The sequence below is a fragment of the Mchenga conophoros genome, linkage group LG3, assembly GCF_057382185.1.
Source record: "Mchenga conophoros isolate Kocher_MC1m ecotype Shallow Benthic linkage group LG3, M_conophoros_male_GT1.1, whole genome shotgun sequence".
Taxonomy (NCBI): Eukaryota; Metazoa; Chordata; class Actinopteri; order Cichliformes; family Cichlidae; genus Mchenga; species Mchenga conophoros.
In genome coordinates, this window is record NC_140528.1 from 45,991,097 (window position 1) to 46,009,963 (window position 18,867).

The following is an 18,867-nucleotide window of genomic DNA, read 5'->3' on the forward strand; positions in this document are numbered from 1 at the left end:
GGCAAATACATGTAACATTGTTTTGAAATTGCCAGTGCACAAAGACTATGAATCATTTAAAGCACAAATGTGCAATGCTATACTTTGGGCACCAACATTTGGCATGGCATAGATGGACACCATTTACATTGTCCATTTTGAATACTTTACAGTGCAGATTTTCAGTTATTGCTTCTATTTTATGTTTCATATAGCACTATTACGGAAGCTATGATTCTAAGATTTAAAGTAATAGTTCGAAACTGAAATTAAATACTTTAGTGTTGTTGAAGGTTTGAAGTTTTATAGACGGGTATCAACAGAAAGTAGAGGTAAAAAGCAAGACCTACATAACCAGCCTTTTTGTAGTCAGTCAAGATTGTCCAGTTAGTATTGAAGTGACCTTTTCTGTTTTAGTTTGTGAAAGTCCTAACATAACTTGGTGTATTTAAACTGTCATTGCATCCCATGCTGTTTGTGCTTAAATGCACCGTGTCTTTGTATGGTAGTTATTTACCATGTAAAATATTTAACACTTTCAAAATGTTTTCTTAAATCCAACAAGCTTGGTTGATGTTAAAGGTGTATTCCCTCATTGGAAACATCCAATTGCTGTTTTTGAATTGCTAAATTCATCTGATGTTATGGAAACAATTTGAAAATGTCTGTTATGCTTCTTCACATATTTCTCACAAGGTTGTACATCACAGTGTTCTCAAAGAAATCTCAGTGTTGCTATTTGTATAGTTATTTATTGTTCAAAACTATTTTAAATCAAAGGAAATAAAACATTTTTTGGGATAATTACAACTGTTTTTACTGTCTTCACCTGGAGTCAGAGCAAAACTTCCAGAGAAAATGGCATCATGATTTATTTCAAATATATATATATATATAATAAAGACTGCTCAGACTAAAAGGAGCAGGTTACACTCAGAAAACTAAATGGCATTTAAAGATGGCAAACTTGTCAGGGTCCCTGTGCCTACCTGGTCGGCTCAGTATGGCTACATGTGTTTTTGTTTTCATTTTGTTCCTGCTCTCTCCCTCCCTCTCTTTCCCTCCTCCCTCTGCCTGGGCAGAGCTCACCTGTGGGCTCCTGCCCTTGGCCCACGCACCTGGTCGCAATCACACACCTGTGGCTCATCACCTAAGAGTGTTCCAGTTCCTTTATAAGATGGCAGCTTTGTGTTTCTCATTGCTGGACCGTTGCCGACTCGTCAGTGTAAACCCCAGCTCAGTTTACTCGTGTTTTTCTCTGCAATCTTCCTATAGTAATCATGTGAACGCAGATTATGTTTTGTCACTTTTAATTAACTGAAGCCTTTCATTTAACTGCCAGATAAGCAAATTTTTACTCTCTTTCTGGCCAGACACTGCTATCGTGTTGTTAGTATTTAACAAATAAAAATGCAGACATAAGTGTACACTAGTTTTTGATCTACAAATAACAATATTGTGAACATATTCATATGAAATCATAACTTGCTTTGGAAATAACTTCTTTTAATATTGAATTATATTGGTGCATGTTAATATACAGACTGCAAATTGGGTGATGTGGACCACAAATGGCCCCTGGGCTGTGAGTTTAAAACACCTGTTAGAAACCATGGTTGCCAAAATCAATTTAGTTCACTAGCTACATGCCAACTGATCATATGAGCCATATACCAGCAATGATACAACAATATAAAGAGAAAAAGAAAGACATTAAACTACAAATTATTTCAGTTTATGTTCTTGTGAAGGACAACAAGTACATTTAGAAAGCATGTCAGTTTATGTGAAAATGTAATTAAGAATTTGTTTTAGAACACTTAGCAATAGAAGGTCGAAATAAAAAAAAAAAGGTTAATGTGATTGTAAAAAACCAATGCATAGCAATACATCAAAGACATCTGGACACCTTGCAGTGTAGCTCCTTAAGGCCGTGGGACAAACATTTAGGTATAAACTACTGAAACTGCACTTTGTTACACTTAATCAGTAACAGTAATATTGTTTACAAGTGAAACTTCGTACGCCGCTTACTACATCCAAGATCAAATGACACATCCAAGACCAAATCATCGCGCTAACCGTGAGCTCGCTAATCTGGTTCTCCGAACACACCTGCTGTTGACGATTAGTACAGCTGGATGAAGTAATGTGAGATCACTGGGTGTCGTAAAGGGGGCTACGCATCGATAGTAGAAACATTGATCGGCAACCCTCTGATTGGTCGGCGAAAATGTCGAAGGAGCGCGCTCGGTATTTTTCGGCAGCAGAGCAAGAACTCTTGAGTGAGGGATTTCAGGAGTTTCAGAGTTTAATCAGAACGCAAGGGAACACTGCAAAGGCTGCAAAAGCAAGGAGAGAGGGCTGGCAGAAAGTTGCTGACAAATCAAACTCGTAAGTAATTTAATAATAACAATAATAATGGAGTGGATTTATATAGCGCTTTTCAAGGCACCCAAAGCGCTTTACAATGCCACTATTCAGTCACTCTCACATTCACACACTGGTGGAGGCAGCTACGGTTGTAGCCACAGCTGCCCTGGGGCAGACTGACAGAAGCCAGGCTGCCATATCGCGCCATTGGCCCCTCTGGCCAACACCGGTAGGCGGTAGGGTAGATTTATCATATCACACTATATTATCCAATATTATATTATATTATGTTATATTATATCCCCTTTCACATTAGAGCCACAACAGGACCCACTAGAACATGGGAACAAGTAAAAGTGAAATATAAGAATATTCTACAGAATGGTAATATTTATCACTTATATTGCTTTTCGTCTCTTGGAAAGAGACCCTGAAATAATCTGTTTGTTTGTTCATAACAGCAACCAAGAAAAGGGCAGAGCAAAAAAAAAGACAGGTGGTGGTCCTGCACCCCCTCGTCAACAAGTTGGTTAAGTAAATAATACCCTCACGGGAAAATCGATATCTCTCAATGAGCACACTGTCGCGCTGAGCTAAAGGATCCTGTCTGTCCCACAATATACGCTGGATTCTGAGGACTCTCCTTATCAATCTTGCACCTTCCGCAATGGGTGGCTCGCGTAAACGGACTGGATATGGCTGCGACAGACTTCCCAAATCCACCTTCGCTTTTATAGCTGTGGTCTCTCATCTTGATTACACGAAGTAATTTACAATTACTGCTCTGAAATATGAATTACATCTGTAATAATCACATACATGTAATAGAATGTTAATAGTACATTTCCCTTTTTTAGGAAATGACCTGTATGTATCTGTGTGACATCAATAAAAGGATCAAGTGCTGCATTATCTTTAGTTACATTGATGTTATTTATTTATGGTGAAACAGTGGTGGAATATCGCTGTTGCTTTCGTATAAATGAAGCGGACATACCTGAGTGGCCGCGATCTAATCCTGTTTACATAAAGTAAACCTGCTCCCGAGCAGGTTTACGCTTACGGCTCTGTTGCTATGACAGCAAGTCCCGGATGAGCTTCGGGGAACAGAACGATCCAGGATCACGCGAAATCGTCAACAATCAAATCCAGCTAACTTACTTAGCGAGGTATGAAGAACGGGCCCATGGTTCTCAAGATCTGGAGAGGCCGTGGTGTGTGTATTTTTTGTCTTAACCTCTCCCACCAGGGCGGAACTGGACCTTGATTCCCCGCCTCTGAACCCACCCTGAGCACACACCTGTGGCTCATTCACACTGATCCTGGCAGACTACTTAAGATGGCAAGAGAGGCTGCTTCCTCGCTGGATCGTCACACTACCAACCGCCTTCTAGACTCCCTGCCCGTCTTCCCTGCCGTCTGGATTTCTGTGGATGTGTGTGTGTGTGTGTGTGTGAGTGAGCGTGAGCTTTTTGGTGTGGACACTTTGAGTGAGTTACGGATCAAGTGGAAGAAGAGCGTGTGTGTATCCCCGTCTTGGACCTTCCCTTCGGACCCCGCCCTACTCCCTGGAGCCCCGTGTTATCTGTTCCACTGTATATATGTATATATTCTCACTTGGTGTCACATTGCAAATAAACCCTCACCTTCTCTCTAAACTTCAGAGTCCTGTGAGTGAGTCCTCTGCCTACTAATCCGTGACAGAAACGTACCACATCAACCAAATGCACAACATACTAATGCATCCAAACCATCCCCTTCTCATCAGTAGAAAACGTAGTTTATAAATGCAAAATGTAGCTTCCAACATTACACCACGTTAGCTAACTCAAAGTTTCTTACCTCAGTCCCCAGCAGGCAATCCTGCGCTGAACAGTTTTTAAAGACACACCCAAATGTTTCGATATATCCTTGTGCGGGATTCCGAGGGAGAGTTGCCTCTGTAGTTGTTCTCTTTCTATGTCAAAACGCGGCAGAGTATAAACATTTTCCTGTATTAAACGCTCCACCTCATCAAACTTAGCCCAAACACTATTCTCAAAACGGTGGCTCAAAACTTCAGCATTTGCCCTTAGTTGGAGTAGTGTGGTCAGAGCATAGTTAAAATCAACAGAAACGGTCCCTTCTACATAGTCAGCTAATGAAATTAGAGCCTCTATTGTACCTCTCCATCGATCATTTAAAGTGGTTTCTTCCATCATATCTGATTACACACTACCTGTCTTCTTCTCCACTGTGGCGCCTAAAGTGTACGCGTAACAGTGAATAAAGCGGGCAGCTGTCTGACCAATCAGAGAGCTCCTTACATCCCACGGCATGGCTAATTTGAATAGCAGCAGGATTTTTAAAATGAAGTTGTTAATCCAACTGCTAATCCACATGTTAATCCCTGAGCGAACAGGAAAGGGAAATGGATTTTGAAATGCAGTTTATTAAAGTGCACTTCGAAAAAAAAATTGGAAATGGAGTTTATTAAAGTGGAATTTGAAAATGTTTTTTGAAATGCAAACTTAAAAATCAGTTTATTAAATTGGAATTCAAAAATGAATTTACAAATGCAGATTTCATTCTACAATTCATTAATTAAGCACAGAATTTTTTATTTCGATGCGCGTGGCTCTTGTGGTCCTCCATAAGTAATAGCCTACGTATTTCAGTGTAGTGGTGAACAGTCACACAGCTCACGTGGGCGTTATCTGTGATACTCCTCAACTATAATTTATCCAAGTTAACTTCAGTTAACCATTCAGACAGTTCTTTTGCAATGACAAACATAAACACTCATGTCGCTGGTGGGTTTCCGCTGTGCCAGCTGGTTCAATTACAGCTGCTTATGCAGTAACCATGGTAACCACAGATTCTGAGTGGCTGGATCTATGCAGGTCAGACACCAATTTTACATCATTTTAAAACAGGACATAGCCACTATACGTGCTGGCCTCATATCAAATGTGAACGTAGATTGAGTATGTTTGACGTTTGTTTTATATCTAATCTTCCTCTCAAACATTTAAACAGCAGGGAGTGAGGGGATACAAACCCAAATTGTCGGAACAGGTTTGATCGCTTTGTGTATTAATTTGATGATTTATTAAATGTATAAATGTTATTCTAATCTGCTGCTATGTCTCTTATGCTGATGAAAATGCAGAAGACGGTTCATCTCTGTTACAGTGTTGTGTTAGACTGCTATATTTTTGTGTTCTTCATACTGTAGTTTTCATGTCTCTGGAATAGTTGGCAGTAATAAGGGTGTTTTTTTTTTTTTGTTTTTTTTTGTTTTTGTAAAATCATATTGATATGGCCCGTGAATTATTCGTAGATGACAGTTAGATTATTTGATGATGCTGACATTTTCAGCTGTGAAACTCTGGGTTAACATAGAGCTAAAGATATCGTGGATATGCTGACCTCGCTCCGTGGTGTATGGGGTTGTTTACCCTCATGATTAATAGTAACAAGAAAAATATAACCGAACATCATAAAGTCACAATGAAGTTTCATAGTGTCAAACAACCTCTTGTACAGTTAAACCTAGCAGTTACTACATGAACGTTATTTCTTTTATACGTTTATACACAAGTCACACTGATTATTGAACAAAAACCCAAAGGTCAGATGTTAATCGGATTTATTTGCTCTCTCTCCCCTCCTTAAACATGTTTTTAATATTAGTTATAATTTTGAATTGGCGACTGAAACAGATATGACAAATACGAACATCAGGAAATAAAAATCCAATAAATATAACCTCAATAAATGACTGAAGTGTACAGCGGGGGTTATGGCAGCTGTGTACCAGGACCTGCATTTTGTCAGCGGTAATAACAGCTCAATTGCTTGCAAGGCAAGTGGGTCTGTCCCACGCTTTACCTGAGACTGGGTCATCTCCGAAATCATCAAAGCACTTTTGCAAAGAAGCTGTTTCGTGACAAACCGACCAGACATCTGAAGATTAAACCACTACATTCTCGACTAAAAAATATTAAAACGGTACTTGGTGACACACAAACAGGGTTTTTCAAAGTTCAGTTCTGTTAGTTTCAACATGCTGGTTGTTGTGTGCTAAAAACAATGGCCACCAGACAAAAGCAATGGTTTTGACTCGATCAGCGTTAACCCCGCCCCCTGAGTTTGGTGGGTGAGGTTGACAGATAAAGCAAATTCATGATGAGACCTGAAGGAGTCAACTGTGCCAAAATGAATGAATGAATGAATTAAATACACCATTAAACAATTATTTAAATGTGGCAATAATTAAAATGTGAAATACACAAATAATTAATTAAATGTGTCAATAATTAATTAATTAAATGTGTCAATAATTAATTAATTAAATGTGTCAACAATATTTATGTAATTAATTATTTTCCATTTTTAATTATGTATTCCCAATTTTAATAAATTATTGCCACATATAATTAATTATTTATTGGTGTTTTTAATTAATTCATAATGGCAGTCCTGGCGTTACATACCACGGAGTGTGGGTTTTTTTTTTTTTTTTTGCCTTCTCTCTCTCACGTTTTTTCCGCTTCACTCCACATGCAGGCCTTGTGCTTTGCACTGGGAAGAGGGGCGGTAGTTACACTTGCAGTAGCACAGGAACAGAGCAGGAGGGAAAGAGAGAGAAAGACATCCAGGGACAACAACGTCACATTAGAAAGGTATCCGGTCGTTAAGTGATGACGTGACGAATCCTACTTCCAGGCCTAAAGTAGTCTGCGTTTAATATGGCTTTTGTGTTGTTAACATGTTTAATGTTATGTATTTTCTTCTATTTGATCTCAAAAAGCTCCTAAAACAGTCAATGATCTCCCTCGGCTTTTATTACCGCTAATCATTTATTTAAGCTCAGTTTTTAAAACCTTAGGATGTAACTGCAGCCCAGCCCATGCAGCAGTATATGAATGACTAACCTCGTATTGTGGATGGATTATCTCAGTTGTTCTCCTGGCTGAAGTTTGGTCCTTTTACAGCATTCTGCCATGCGATTACATTTGTTTCTGACCACCGAGAACGCTCACGTTAACTTTTATCGAGTGGAAAAAAAGTTAGCTTGTTTATATTATGTTAACATAGCTGTGTCGCTAGCGGTCACGTAGCACATCATTATATACCAGCTAGCCCAACTTCAGTAACCCTACAAACGTCACTGCTGTTTAGTTTTCTGTCTTCATTTATGCTGGAAGTGATAGCAGAGCTGTACGTTTTAATTTGTTTCCAAAACTCCGCAGTCAGGACATGCTATATTGTATTTACGTACGTGCTTTGGATTTTGTACGTGTTTTAGAGTTTGTATGCGTTTTGGAGTTTGTACATGCTTTGTCTCTAGGGGCCACCGTGAATATGCTTTTATTTATTCACTCCACATAAAATGGAATAAATAAATCTCATACTAGTGATGGGAATTCCATCTCTTTGTAGAGAACAGGCTCTTTTGGCTCGGATCACTAAAGAGAGCCGGCTCTTTCAGCTCCCAACCAGCTCTTCAGGATGTTCTGTTGTTTTTTTGTTGCTTGTGTATTTATACACGAGCACTCATATATATGTAAATGAACAGGTAAATGAACGTTTCTTAAAAATTATTTGATATATATATATATATATATATATATATATATATATATATATATATATATATATATATATATATTTCAAATAATTTTTAAGAAATGTTCATTTACCTGTTACTATCACACACCAAATACAGTTGTTGGTACTTCCTGGCTTGTGTAGCCACTTTGGAGTTTTTACGTGTTTCGGGGTTTATACGTGCTTCTGAGTTTTTACGTGCTTCGGAATTTGTACGTGCCATGGAGTTTGTATGTGCTTCGGAGCTTGTACGTGCTTCGGAGTTTTTACATGTTTTGGAGTTTGTATGTGTTTTGGAATTTGTACATGCTTTGTCTCTAGGGGCCACCATAAATATACTTTTATTTATTCACTCCACATAAAATGTAATAAATAAGTCATATAATACATAAACCAACTATTTACATTTCAACTTTTAACTATTTAAATTTTCAGCTTTTTCCTTTTAAATTAATTTAAAGTGAAACAACACAAAACACTGCAAAACACAACACAATCTTTCTAATGTGAAGTTGTTGCCCCAGGCTCTCCGGCTCTGTTCCTGTGCTCCCCTCTTCCCAGCGCAAAGCACAAGGCTCTCGTGCAGAGTGAAGCGGGGAAAAAAGTGCGAAAGAGAGGGTGAGAGATAGAAAAAAAGAAATCCTGGGAGCCGGCTCGTGTCGTTCACTTCAAAGAGGCAGTTCTAATAATACAGATCGGCATTTGTTGGCTTAGTGGAATGTTCTTTATGCTTAAGATCATTTTTAGTGCTAAAGTGCCTGATAAGGGTGTTAGTAGCCCTTAACCCTCCTGCCATCCTTTAAAAAACTCACACCCATCACCCTAGGGACCATTCTCAGCCACGCCATAAAAAGACCATATATCCATATTTTATTCCACTTTAAATTAGCCAACCTTGTAAAACTACTTCTCCCTGAAATATTCATGTAAAGTTTTAATTATATTTTCGTTGTTTTAACCCTTCAAATCCCAGTGTTATTACATGAGCGCCCTGTGTTATAAGCCCCAAAAACCAAAAAACGAAACTAAATATTTCCACAAAAAACCAGTTGAAGTAATATGTGATTGTCATTATAAGTAGGCCTTTAGATGGACCAAAGATTGGCACCAACATACATTTTGACCTGCCATTATTTTTTTTGCATTTTTTTTGCAATTTAAAAATTAAAACTTCAAGGCCCTGAGTCTTCATTGACATCCAAGAAAAGAAGAAAAAATAAAATCATATGATGATAATTTGGGGTTGAAAAATAGCGTTTATAATGGAAGTCAATGGGCAGAAAATGGTCCCCAGGGTGATGGGTGTGGGGATTTCTGCTGCTCAGCCATTTTAGGCTGATTTAAGGAATTCACACTGGAATATTAACATTGACAGGTAAAAACTATCCTGTGGCAAGTTTGGTTATATTCCACTGAACACAGTGGAAATGGCAGCCATTTAACACATACACTGTAAAACCCAATAAGTTAATTTTACTCAAAACTTTTGGTGAAACTGATTACATAAAATATTTTAAGTAACTAAAACTTAAAAATAAAAGTTAAATAAACACACTTTATTTATTAGCTTTAGATAAATATTCTTAAGTACCATTGATAAATGTTTTTATGTTATATCCACATTTTTGGTTTAGTACTCTCTACTTGATATTTTGAGTTTCAAGTACAAATCTAGCTCAAGTAACTTTAAGGAATTAATTTTTAGTTTCAAAATGTTAACCATTTTAAGCTAATACAACTCAAAAATTTTAAATACAAATGCTTGTAATATCCAAATCTACTGTGTTTTGAATTTGATTAAAAAAAAAAGTGCCCAAAATAATTACACTTGTAAAAACATAAGACAGAAAATATAAATTCAAGTTACAGATTTATTGAGTTACTTTGACACAAAAAGCCCAAAGACATAAATCCACCACATTTTATAGGGAATGTCAGAAATTTTGGCACAAGGTTACAATATTAGAAATAAAGAATTTCACAACATGTTTTAAGAGTATTCAAATTTGATTAACACATGAGTATGGCCTTTTTATTAAAAAACAAACAAAAGGAAAAGAAAATCCTGCATTATTAGGTGGGAAAACCGAATGAAAGTAATAGTATAGTGCAGCTAATACACTGAAATATAATTGGTAACCTTTTTAATATGCCAGTACTGTGGTTATGCAAAATGCACATTTGTAGAGTGCAATCACAGTCTCAACAACAAAGCAATAAAATTTTAAATAGAAAAATACTTCTTTAGAGACATAAACAAAGTGTTATAAACCTCCTTAGCGCCTTATGTCAGTTATGAGTAGTTCAGGAGGAACGTTCCTTAAGTGACATTCAAGATCCCACCTAGAAGCCAGAAATGAGATTGTCCTTCATTTTCTCTATAGATTTACAGTTATCTGACTAAAAACACAATCAAAATCAACTAAAACACAAGTGATGATGGGGGGAAAAAAATAAATAACAATAATAAAATCACCCCTTTTACTTTGGATGTGGCTTTTAGATAATGAAGTATGAAACGGAGTCTGCAAAGATTTCTTTATTCTATTCTCTCCTTTTATAAAAAACTTATCCAGACTTGGAAACATGATAAACTGAATTACTTGCTTTAACAGGCACTTGAGGGCTGTGTAGGAATCCTGGACATTATTCTGCTGCCAAAAGATCATTTTTAAGACTCAGCACTTTGGGCTTCAACTTCCCACCCTTCAGACCCATCAAAACTTTCTGAATAAAGTCAAAAATGTTGGCCAAACATTTTGGGTAGCTTAGGTGCAGGACGTCAGTCAGTCCAAATATTACTAGAAATGCATCAGCCAGGGTGGTGAAAACAATGATCATGTTACCCTCGACCAAAACTGCAGTCTTCTCAGGGCAGAAGAATGTTGCATCGCTGGAATTGGCTCTGATCAGGAGGAGTCCAAGTGGCACTTCACTAATATCTGGTCTATCAGAATGCATCATCTACAGAAAACAAAATTACTACATGTTAGTGCATTCCTATTTCTCTTAGTTTCATCTATACAAGTCACATTTCTGGATTATTACTAGCTCAGAAATCAATTGTTTGAACAACAAAAAAGCCACAACACACCAAGATTTGAGAAAACAAACTGACAAAAATAGTACTTTTAGTAAAGCAAAGTCATACCTCTTCGTAGCAATAACAACAGAAAGTCAATAAGAGTTATATATTTTTTTCATTTGTACAGTGATGTATGGTTGGGCTAGGAACATTATAGAAGGTCTACGCACATTAAAAACATGTAGTGTTTCCATTATGTGACATGGACACTGTTGTAGACAGATCCAAGCATGGAGATGCTTCTCAAACTCTCAAAGTGTCATAATGTTTTGAGAAATCTAAACAAGGATGCTACTAAGATATTGTTCACAACTTTGTCCAAAACTTACATCCCATGTTTTGATGAAGGTAGAGGTGTCTTCGTACAAATAGGCAGAGAGGGCATGAAGCACACCAGCACTTTGGGCATGGATATCAGCTTGTTCCTACATCACAAGAAAATTTTTATTTTAAATTATTGGCTAACCTAGTCAAGAATGGTAATTAAAATTGAAAAATTGATCAAATCAAATGAAGCTCAAAAAACAAGACAAAAACTCACTAACCTGGAGATTATAGCTTCTGAAGAGCTGAGACAGGACATCAGACACGTTCCCTGTGCAAACAGCTTTCTTTCTGAATAAGCTCTGGAGCCGGGGAGCATGTTGGTCCAGCACAGCATAAAAGTGGTTCTTCAGGTGGAGGTTTGTAATCCTGTGGAATTCTGCACAGATCTGAACACACAGGATACATTTGTGTTTACAAGTTTCAATTAGTCTATAAATCTTTGCAAAATACATCAAAATCCTTACACTCCAAAGGCATAATTTGTTCAGACAGGCCAGATAACAGGGGTTGATATAAAATACATCTTGTTAGATACATCTATATACATTCTTACCTGGGACTGGGATTTCAGAGTAGGCCAGCAATCCAGGATCTGACCTACTGGTAGGTCATCATTGATGATCTCTTTGCATTGCAAGGCCAAAGTTGTGAGCATCAGCTTTGTAATCAGGATTCTTTTCACTTTTCTCGACTTCATCTACAATCTGTAGTCTTAGCTGGTCAAGGTAAACAGCATCTTCACCCCTGAAAATTTACTTCTGCCCTGGCATGGACATAACAGTAAAACACAGAAGACAAGACAGACTACACAGAGAACAGAAAAGACACACAACCAAGGAGACACAGATGAAACATAACCAGCCCAGAACTCAACTAAACCTTAACTAATAATAACAACAATACAAGAACTTCACCTCATTTCAATATAACATAAGAAAGCAAAACTACAAAATAAACTCAAAATGCTGGTTCACAGACCCAGCCCCTGACAGATAAAAAACTAAGTCTTTCACTAATGAACACTGGGCATCAGAATAAAATAAAACGAAAAAATAACTGTTTGGTAAATATATTATTGATGGATTCACCCTTAAGCTAACCTAAAATAGACCAGGCACAACAATTTTACAGTTCAGAAGATTCTACATTTCAACTTGGTATACATAACTATTTGCAATGTAAACCAAGTTCTACCGCGTAATTATGTAATGATTATTCACTGCTTTTGTAAGTATGTCCTGTGCCTACAATTTTGCTGCCCCAGTTTTAATATGCACAACTCCAGAGAACTAAACGTAAGTTTTAAGTTCCACTAGTTAGCAAATGGGCTAGCCAATATCAATATCCACGTATGCGCTAAGTGTGAAGCAGCGCAGCAGTGCATATTGATTCAACAATTTAACCACAAGGCAGTTTATAATCTGCAAATCCAGAAATGCCTTCTAAAGACTTCTTTTAAAATAGTAAGAGATTAGAAAAGTTATTAACACATTATTAGTCCCAGGGACTAATAATGTGTTATACTAAATATGAGCGTATTAGCATAATTCATGCAAACACTTTGGGGCCAAGCCGACATGGATAAAACGACGCATGCATGTAATTCTTAAATGCCTGCTAGAGTTGTACATTTATGACGATAAAAACCCATATTACAACGGAGAACTATAGTTTCAGAAAAAATAAAACTTACCACAAAGCGCTCCTGAAGATGCCGCGAAGGCGGTAAATGCAGCTAGCCAAGTGCAGAGGGTTAGCTGTTCCAGTTCAAAAGTCCGTAACATACCATAGCATGCCCTCCTTTATCCAGCGTCAAAGGCAATGCCGCAAAAACCCGTTGACAAATGTTTTTATTTCTGTTCGGATATTAACGTTCCACAAGTTTCTTTCGGGGTAATGAGCGGGCATTCGCACTCGAAGCGAGGAATCCAAGATGGTTGCCAGCACTTCATAAAGAAACAGGTGGCGCACGTAGGTACGTACGTAGGCACGTAAGTGACGTCAGTGTTAAAACTCAAATTATTTGAGCGCAATGCTAGAAACTAATCAATATATTCAAGTACTGATAACTTGAAAAAACAAAATTGTTCAAACTACTCAAAAAAATAAAGGTGTATGAACTTATAACAGGTTTTTAAGTAGTTGGAACTCATTTCATTTATCAAACTATTACTATTCGGTCTTACAGTGTAGCAGTGGCACAAAAAGGTCCCAAGAAGGCAGGAGGGTTAAGGATGACATTTGTCAACACGCACAGAGCTTGAAGTGTAACTGTTGGTCAAACAATAGATCTATACTGTCACTGGTACAAGAATAATGAAATGCAATTTGGCATCTCTCTGTTGGCAGCATGTAGATTTACATTCAGATTCTTTTAGGATAAGACGTTAAAATAGACTTAAGTTTCTGCACAATAACATAAGTATCTTATATCAATGAGTGCTCAGATCGCTTTGTCCTACTGAAGTCAATTGCTATCACCTTGCCTGTATTCAGATGTAGCTTGTTGTTGTCACACAAAGCATGTTTTAGTAACCATACTTCCAGTTTCATTTAATAAACATTAGACTCTTTTATGTATTTCCAGCTCTTTTTTGGATTTCATAGATTTTTCAAAAGTATAACAGTTAACTATGGTACAGAATTTAACAATGTGTGATTAAAAATTCTAAATACACATAAAAAATAACAAACTTCATTGTTTTTAATTCATAAAATATAATATTTTTTTATTTTTGAATAAAAACTAACAAAGGAACTGTACATTTTTTAAATTATTCACACTGATTTTTTTTTTTTTTAAATCTGCACAATATGCTTCCGCTTATTGAACAGTAACCGTGGCCGCTGCCTCCAAGTTCCTTGTCAAATGGATTCCACAGCTCACTATCAATGAATAGGCTCTGTCCATCGTCCAACAGCACCTCAAGCTGGTTCAGCTTTTCACTTGTAGCTACACCAATGATGAGGACCTCCGCTCTGTCCTCTACTTTTGTCTGTTGACAGAGCATAAGCACATATTTAGCCCTGCAAACATTCGATTTTTTATCCAAAAAGAAAATCTATGGCCATCATGTGGTTTCAGTAAATCACCAAGACGCATACATTGTTTGTATTTGTACACATAATGTGTGTATATGTATGTGTTACATTATGCATTATATGATGCATGATCCATCCAGGTAAGTAAATCCCAAAGACCTCTTGGGATTATGATCATCTGGACCTCTATGTATCTATATATTTTTCGTGTGTGTGTGTGTGTGTGTGTGTGTAACATAATATGATATATATATAATATTATTTCATATTTTGACCCAGACTGAAAGAATATGTATTTACATTTCAAAACCTAGTTCCAAACATTTGTTGATAAGACACTGCTGTGAAATGTTGGTACAAAGGTTTAGCTTCTTCATACCTCAATCTTTGTATATGTTGTGCTGTGCAGCTGTGGCCCACATTAAAGCTGTGAATTGCTGCCTCCCTCAAGAGGAAGACTGATATGGTATGACCATCCTCCTGAAATCACAAACATGACAGAATTAAAGATGTATTAATTAAATAATGAAAAATCTACTAACTAGAAAACGAAAGCTCACAGCCTCGTACAATCAGCACTACCGTACATATATCTACAGTACCATCAATGTCAAATTTGTTGCATTAGTTTAACCAGTTTCAATATAAAACTGAAATTGCATCATTACCTCCTTACATTACCTCTCCTTCAGCTGGAGATATCTTAAGAGAATGTGCTGTTTTACTGACAGTACGTCCTTTTACTGCAGAAAACTGAAAAGTAAATTGAAATGTCAGTAATAGTTAGTGTATTTATACGTAATAGGTTTTTATTTCTACAGTAATGTGTTTAGATTATGTTATTGCTGTTGTTAAGTATTCTGCACTGAACTTATCAGAAGCAGTTTATTAGGATGTTGTTCATATACAGTGATTATGAAACAAGGAAATCTTTGTACTATCTTCTAGTCTCTGCTTGGCAGCAAAAATCTAAATTATTTTTAACTGTAAAAAATACCCGCAATAATGGGTTATTTGGAAACCTAAAGCCATGTAAATTATGATGGAACCACAAATACTTACCTCCACCACATGTGGTTGTGATGAGCCCCCCATTTGTGGAGCCCATCTTCAGAGGAGTGAGAGGAACAGGAGGATGCAGAAGATCCTGTGCTTCTGTGAAAAGATCTTCCTAACACTTCGCATGAGTGCCCTAAAAAACTGTGTCCTTGCTGTTATATTGATATTGTAAGGTGAGGCTGTGCCCCTGAGTTCATGGCCTCTCATTATGTAAGACCCCCCCTGCTGTACTTTAGAGGCAAACTCCTCGAACATCGTGACCTTGTTCACAGTCTGCCCATCGGTGATGGCTGCCACTGTGTTCCTTTTGTTATTAGGGGTTTAGCTGTCCCATCTTTAAAGTCCCAGCTAGTGACCCTCAGCTGGTCGCAGGATTTTAACATTCTGAAGTGCAGTGGGGGTGGCTGGAAATATGGCGTGTCAGGGCGGTTATTAAGAAATTTCATCAAAGCCATTCTGAAAAAAAGCAACACAAAAATATTAAGAGCTTAATACATTTCTGTTATAGCCAAGGGTCATATAATATGGTAACACCTGTAGCTTTTGTGCCGTCTCTGCTTTCTGATGTCAATCAAAACTCATAAATACCTTCCTGAGGTTCCCACTTAAAAATGACAGGCCCAAAAAACAGGCCTGTCTAAAAGTATTTTTCTGATATTAAATACAATGTTGGTTTTAAAATAAAGCTAACTGTTCTAAGACTTCATAGAATTAATGCTAATATTACAGCATAGACAAGTTGGTCAAAGTAACTGAAGACTGAACTCATACTCACAGAACCAATGAATTGTTTTTTTCTCACCAAGTTGTTATTCATTTATTTTTTGTATTTTCTAGCATATAATCTCCTTTGAAAATATGCTGACAATACACTCCAGGAAACATTAGGTTTTTGTTGAACTCTTTTAGCTTAACTCCTATTTTTTATTCAATTTTTATATAGATTAATTGAGAAAGTGCTAGAAAGTGTCAGCCTTAACCTCCTAGGACCTGGCGTCCACATATGTGGACATCACATTTTGGGTTATTTAGACCAAAATACTCAATTTTGCTCTACATGGGCCTGATATCCACTTACGAGGACATTATACTGCTACTGTTCTATCAAAATTTTAAACAAATATCCTCATATGTGGCTCTTATTTTTCTTAAAAACAAAAATAAGGTAAAAAAAAATACACATATATGGTCATTCTTTGTTTTTACATTCATCGGGCCCCAATATGCCCAAATATCGATGAGAAATTAAAAATGCATGGAGGTTAAGCAAATTTAGATATTCACAGTTCAAATGTAAGATCTTAAAGTTTATAAAACTCTTATAGCTCTTGAAGATTTGTCAGATTCTGTAAAATATTAATATTTCATATAAAAAATTAGGACTGAAACTACACTGTTCCAAAAAATAGTAATGTCAAATTATTTTACTGTGTATTTTACAGTTGTGTATTGTTTTTCCACAATATCATCAAATTTACATAAATCGACTGTGATTTCACATGTGAAATGTAAAATAACATAAAATCACTGTAAATGTAATAAAACATAATCTCTTTGTTACCCAAATATATTTCTCTGTACATATGCATAGTTAGATTGTGAAAATACATTGCACCTGGGGTGAGGGCGCGGTCATGAAAACAGTGTGACATGCCATTGGATGTTCCGACACATAACAACATGACCATAAGCATCGGCCAATGAATTAGAACTGACAACCACAAGGTCGCGGGTATGGCTGTGGAAAGCGCAGTGGAAGAGAGAGATTGAAAGATCATCCACGCAGTGCTGCAAGGCAAGTATATCAAACTCAGCTCAGTAGAATCAACTTGGCATTGCTTGACCACTATGGCTCGTAGTTTACTGAGACGGTAAAAGGCATGGAATCCCTAGCTATGAAGGAAAAGCACGTCTGTCAGTTCAAGGTGCAGTTAGCGGCTGGTCTAGCTGTATACTAACTTGCTGGCTAGCAGACTTGTTCGCTAATTTGTTAGCTGCCAGCTTTCTGTGACCGTGTAAACACAGCAGCTGCTACGCGGATAGTTTCTACACCGCTAATACCCGTTTGGGGCCCAGGATGACAGCTGCCACTGATGCATTTGTCTTAATGTGAAAGTAAGTATGCAACTTAAGAGCTAATAGGTGACCTGTTCCAACACACCTGCACTAGTGATGGGAACTCTGCTAGCCAGCAAGATAGCGGCTGGTCTAGCTGTATACTAACTGCACCTTATACTGACAGACGACGTCCTTTGCCTTCATAGCTAGGGATTCCATGCCTTTTACCGTCTCAGTAAACTACAAGCCATAGTGGTCAAGCAATGCCAAGTTGATTCTACTAAGCTGAGTTTGATATACTTGCCTTGCAGCACTGCATGGATAATCTTTCACCAACCTCTCTCTTCCAGCACGCTATCCATTAGTGATGCGCGAATCATGAACGAATTGTTCAGTACTCGAGAATCACTGAATCATGATTCACAAGCCCAACTGACTCACTGGCTCATCCCTGTTGACTTAGCAAACTAATTTCATTAGTAGAAATATATCTAGCTTATAATTAAAAGTGTGGGGGAAAAAACAACAGCCAGTTTCTTAAAAAAACATTTCTGCTCTGAACTGGAAGAAAAGGCCCTGAGTAGAAGCTCACACCAAGACAATCCCGTTGTTAAGTGATGACGTGACGAATCCTACTTCTGGGCCTAAAGTAGTCTGCGTTTAATATGGTTTTTGTGTTGTTACATGTTTAATGTTATGTATTTTCTTCTATTTAATCTCAAAAAGCTCCTAAAACAGTCAGTGATCACTGTTGACCTCCCTCGGCTTTTATTACCGCTAATCATTTATTTAAGCTCAGTTTTTAAAACCTTAGGATGTAACTGCAGCCCAGCCCATGCAGCAGTATATGAATGACTAACCTCGTATTGTGGATGGATTATCTCAATTGTTCTCCTGGCTGAAGCTTGGTCCTTTTACAGCATCCTGCCATGCGATTACGTTTGTTCCTGACCACCGAGAACACTCACGTTAACTTTTATTGAGTGGAAAAAAAAGTTAGCTTGTTTATATTATGCTAACATAGCTGTGTCGCTAGCGGTCACGTAGCACATCATTATATAACAGCTAGCCCAACTTCAGTAACCCTACAAACGTCACTGCTGTTTAGTTTTCTGTCTTCATTTATGTTGGAAGTGATAACAGAGCTGTACGTTTTAATTTGTTTCCAAAACCCCGCAGTCAGGACATGCTATATTATATTTAGATAGAAGCTAACGAGCTAACTTCCTTCTAACTCCGTTAAATGTCATAAATTCCGTTTTCATGGATGCCTGGATGTTAAACTCAATTGTTACACCTGGTAGAGCAGAACGCTGATCATTTTATTAAAGATGAAAGACTTTAGACAG

At 37.3% G+C, this 18,867-nt stretch overlaps 1 protein-coding gene across 2 annotated transcripts; it reads right to left on the reverse strand.

The window, feature by feature from the left end:
• Window positions 1–10,477: 10,477 nt before the first annotated feature.
• On the reverse strand, window positions 10,478–13,197 carry LOC146578998 (uncharacterized). Of its 2 annotated transcripts, XM_085269460.1 has the most exons (5): window positions 13,053–13,197; window positions 11,913–12,163; window positions 11,578–11,745; window positions 11,362–11,457; window positions 10,478–10,911 (listed from the first exon to the last, which is right to left on the reverse strand). In XM_085269460.1, the coding sequence occupies exons 2-5, from the start codon at window positions 12,054–12,056 to the stop codon at window positions 10,594–10,596; spliced, it is 726 nt and encodes a 241-aa protein (XP_085125586.1). In that variant the 5' UTR covers window positions 12,057–12,163; window positions 13,053–13,197; the 3' UTR covers window positions 10,478–10,593. The 2 variants fall into 2 exon arrangements, with proteins under 2 accessions (XP_085125586.1, XP_085125585.1); XM_085269459.1 differs by lacking the exon at window positions 13,053–13,197 and having other exon boundaries at window positions 11,913–12,609.
• Window positions 13,198–18,867: the final 5,670 nt, after the last annotated feature.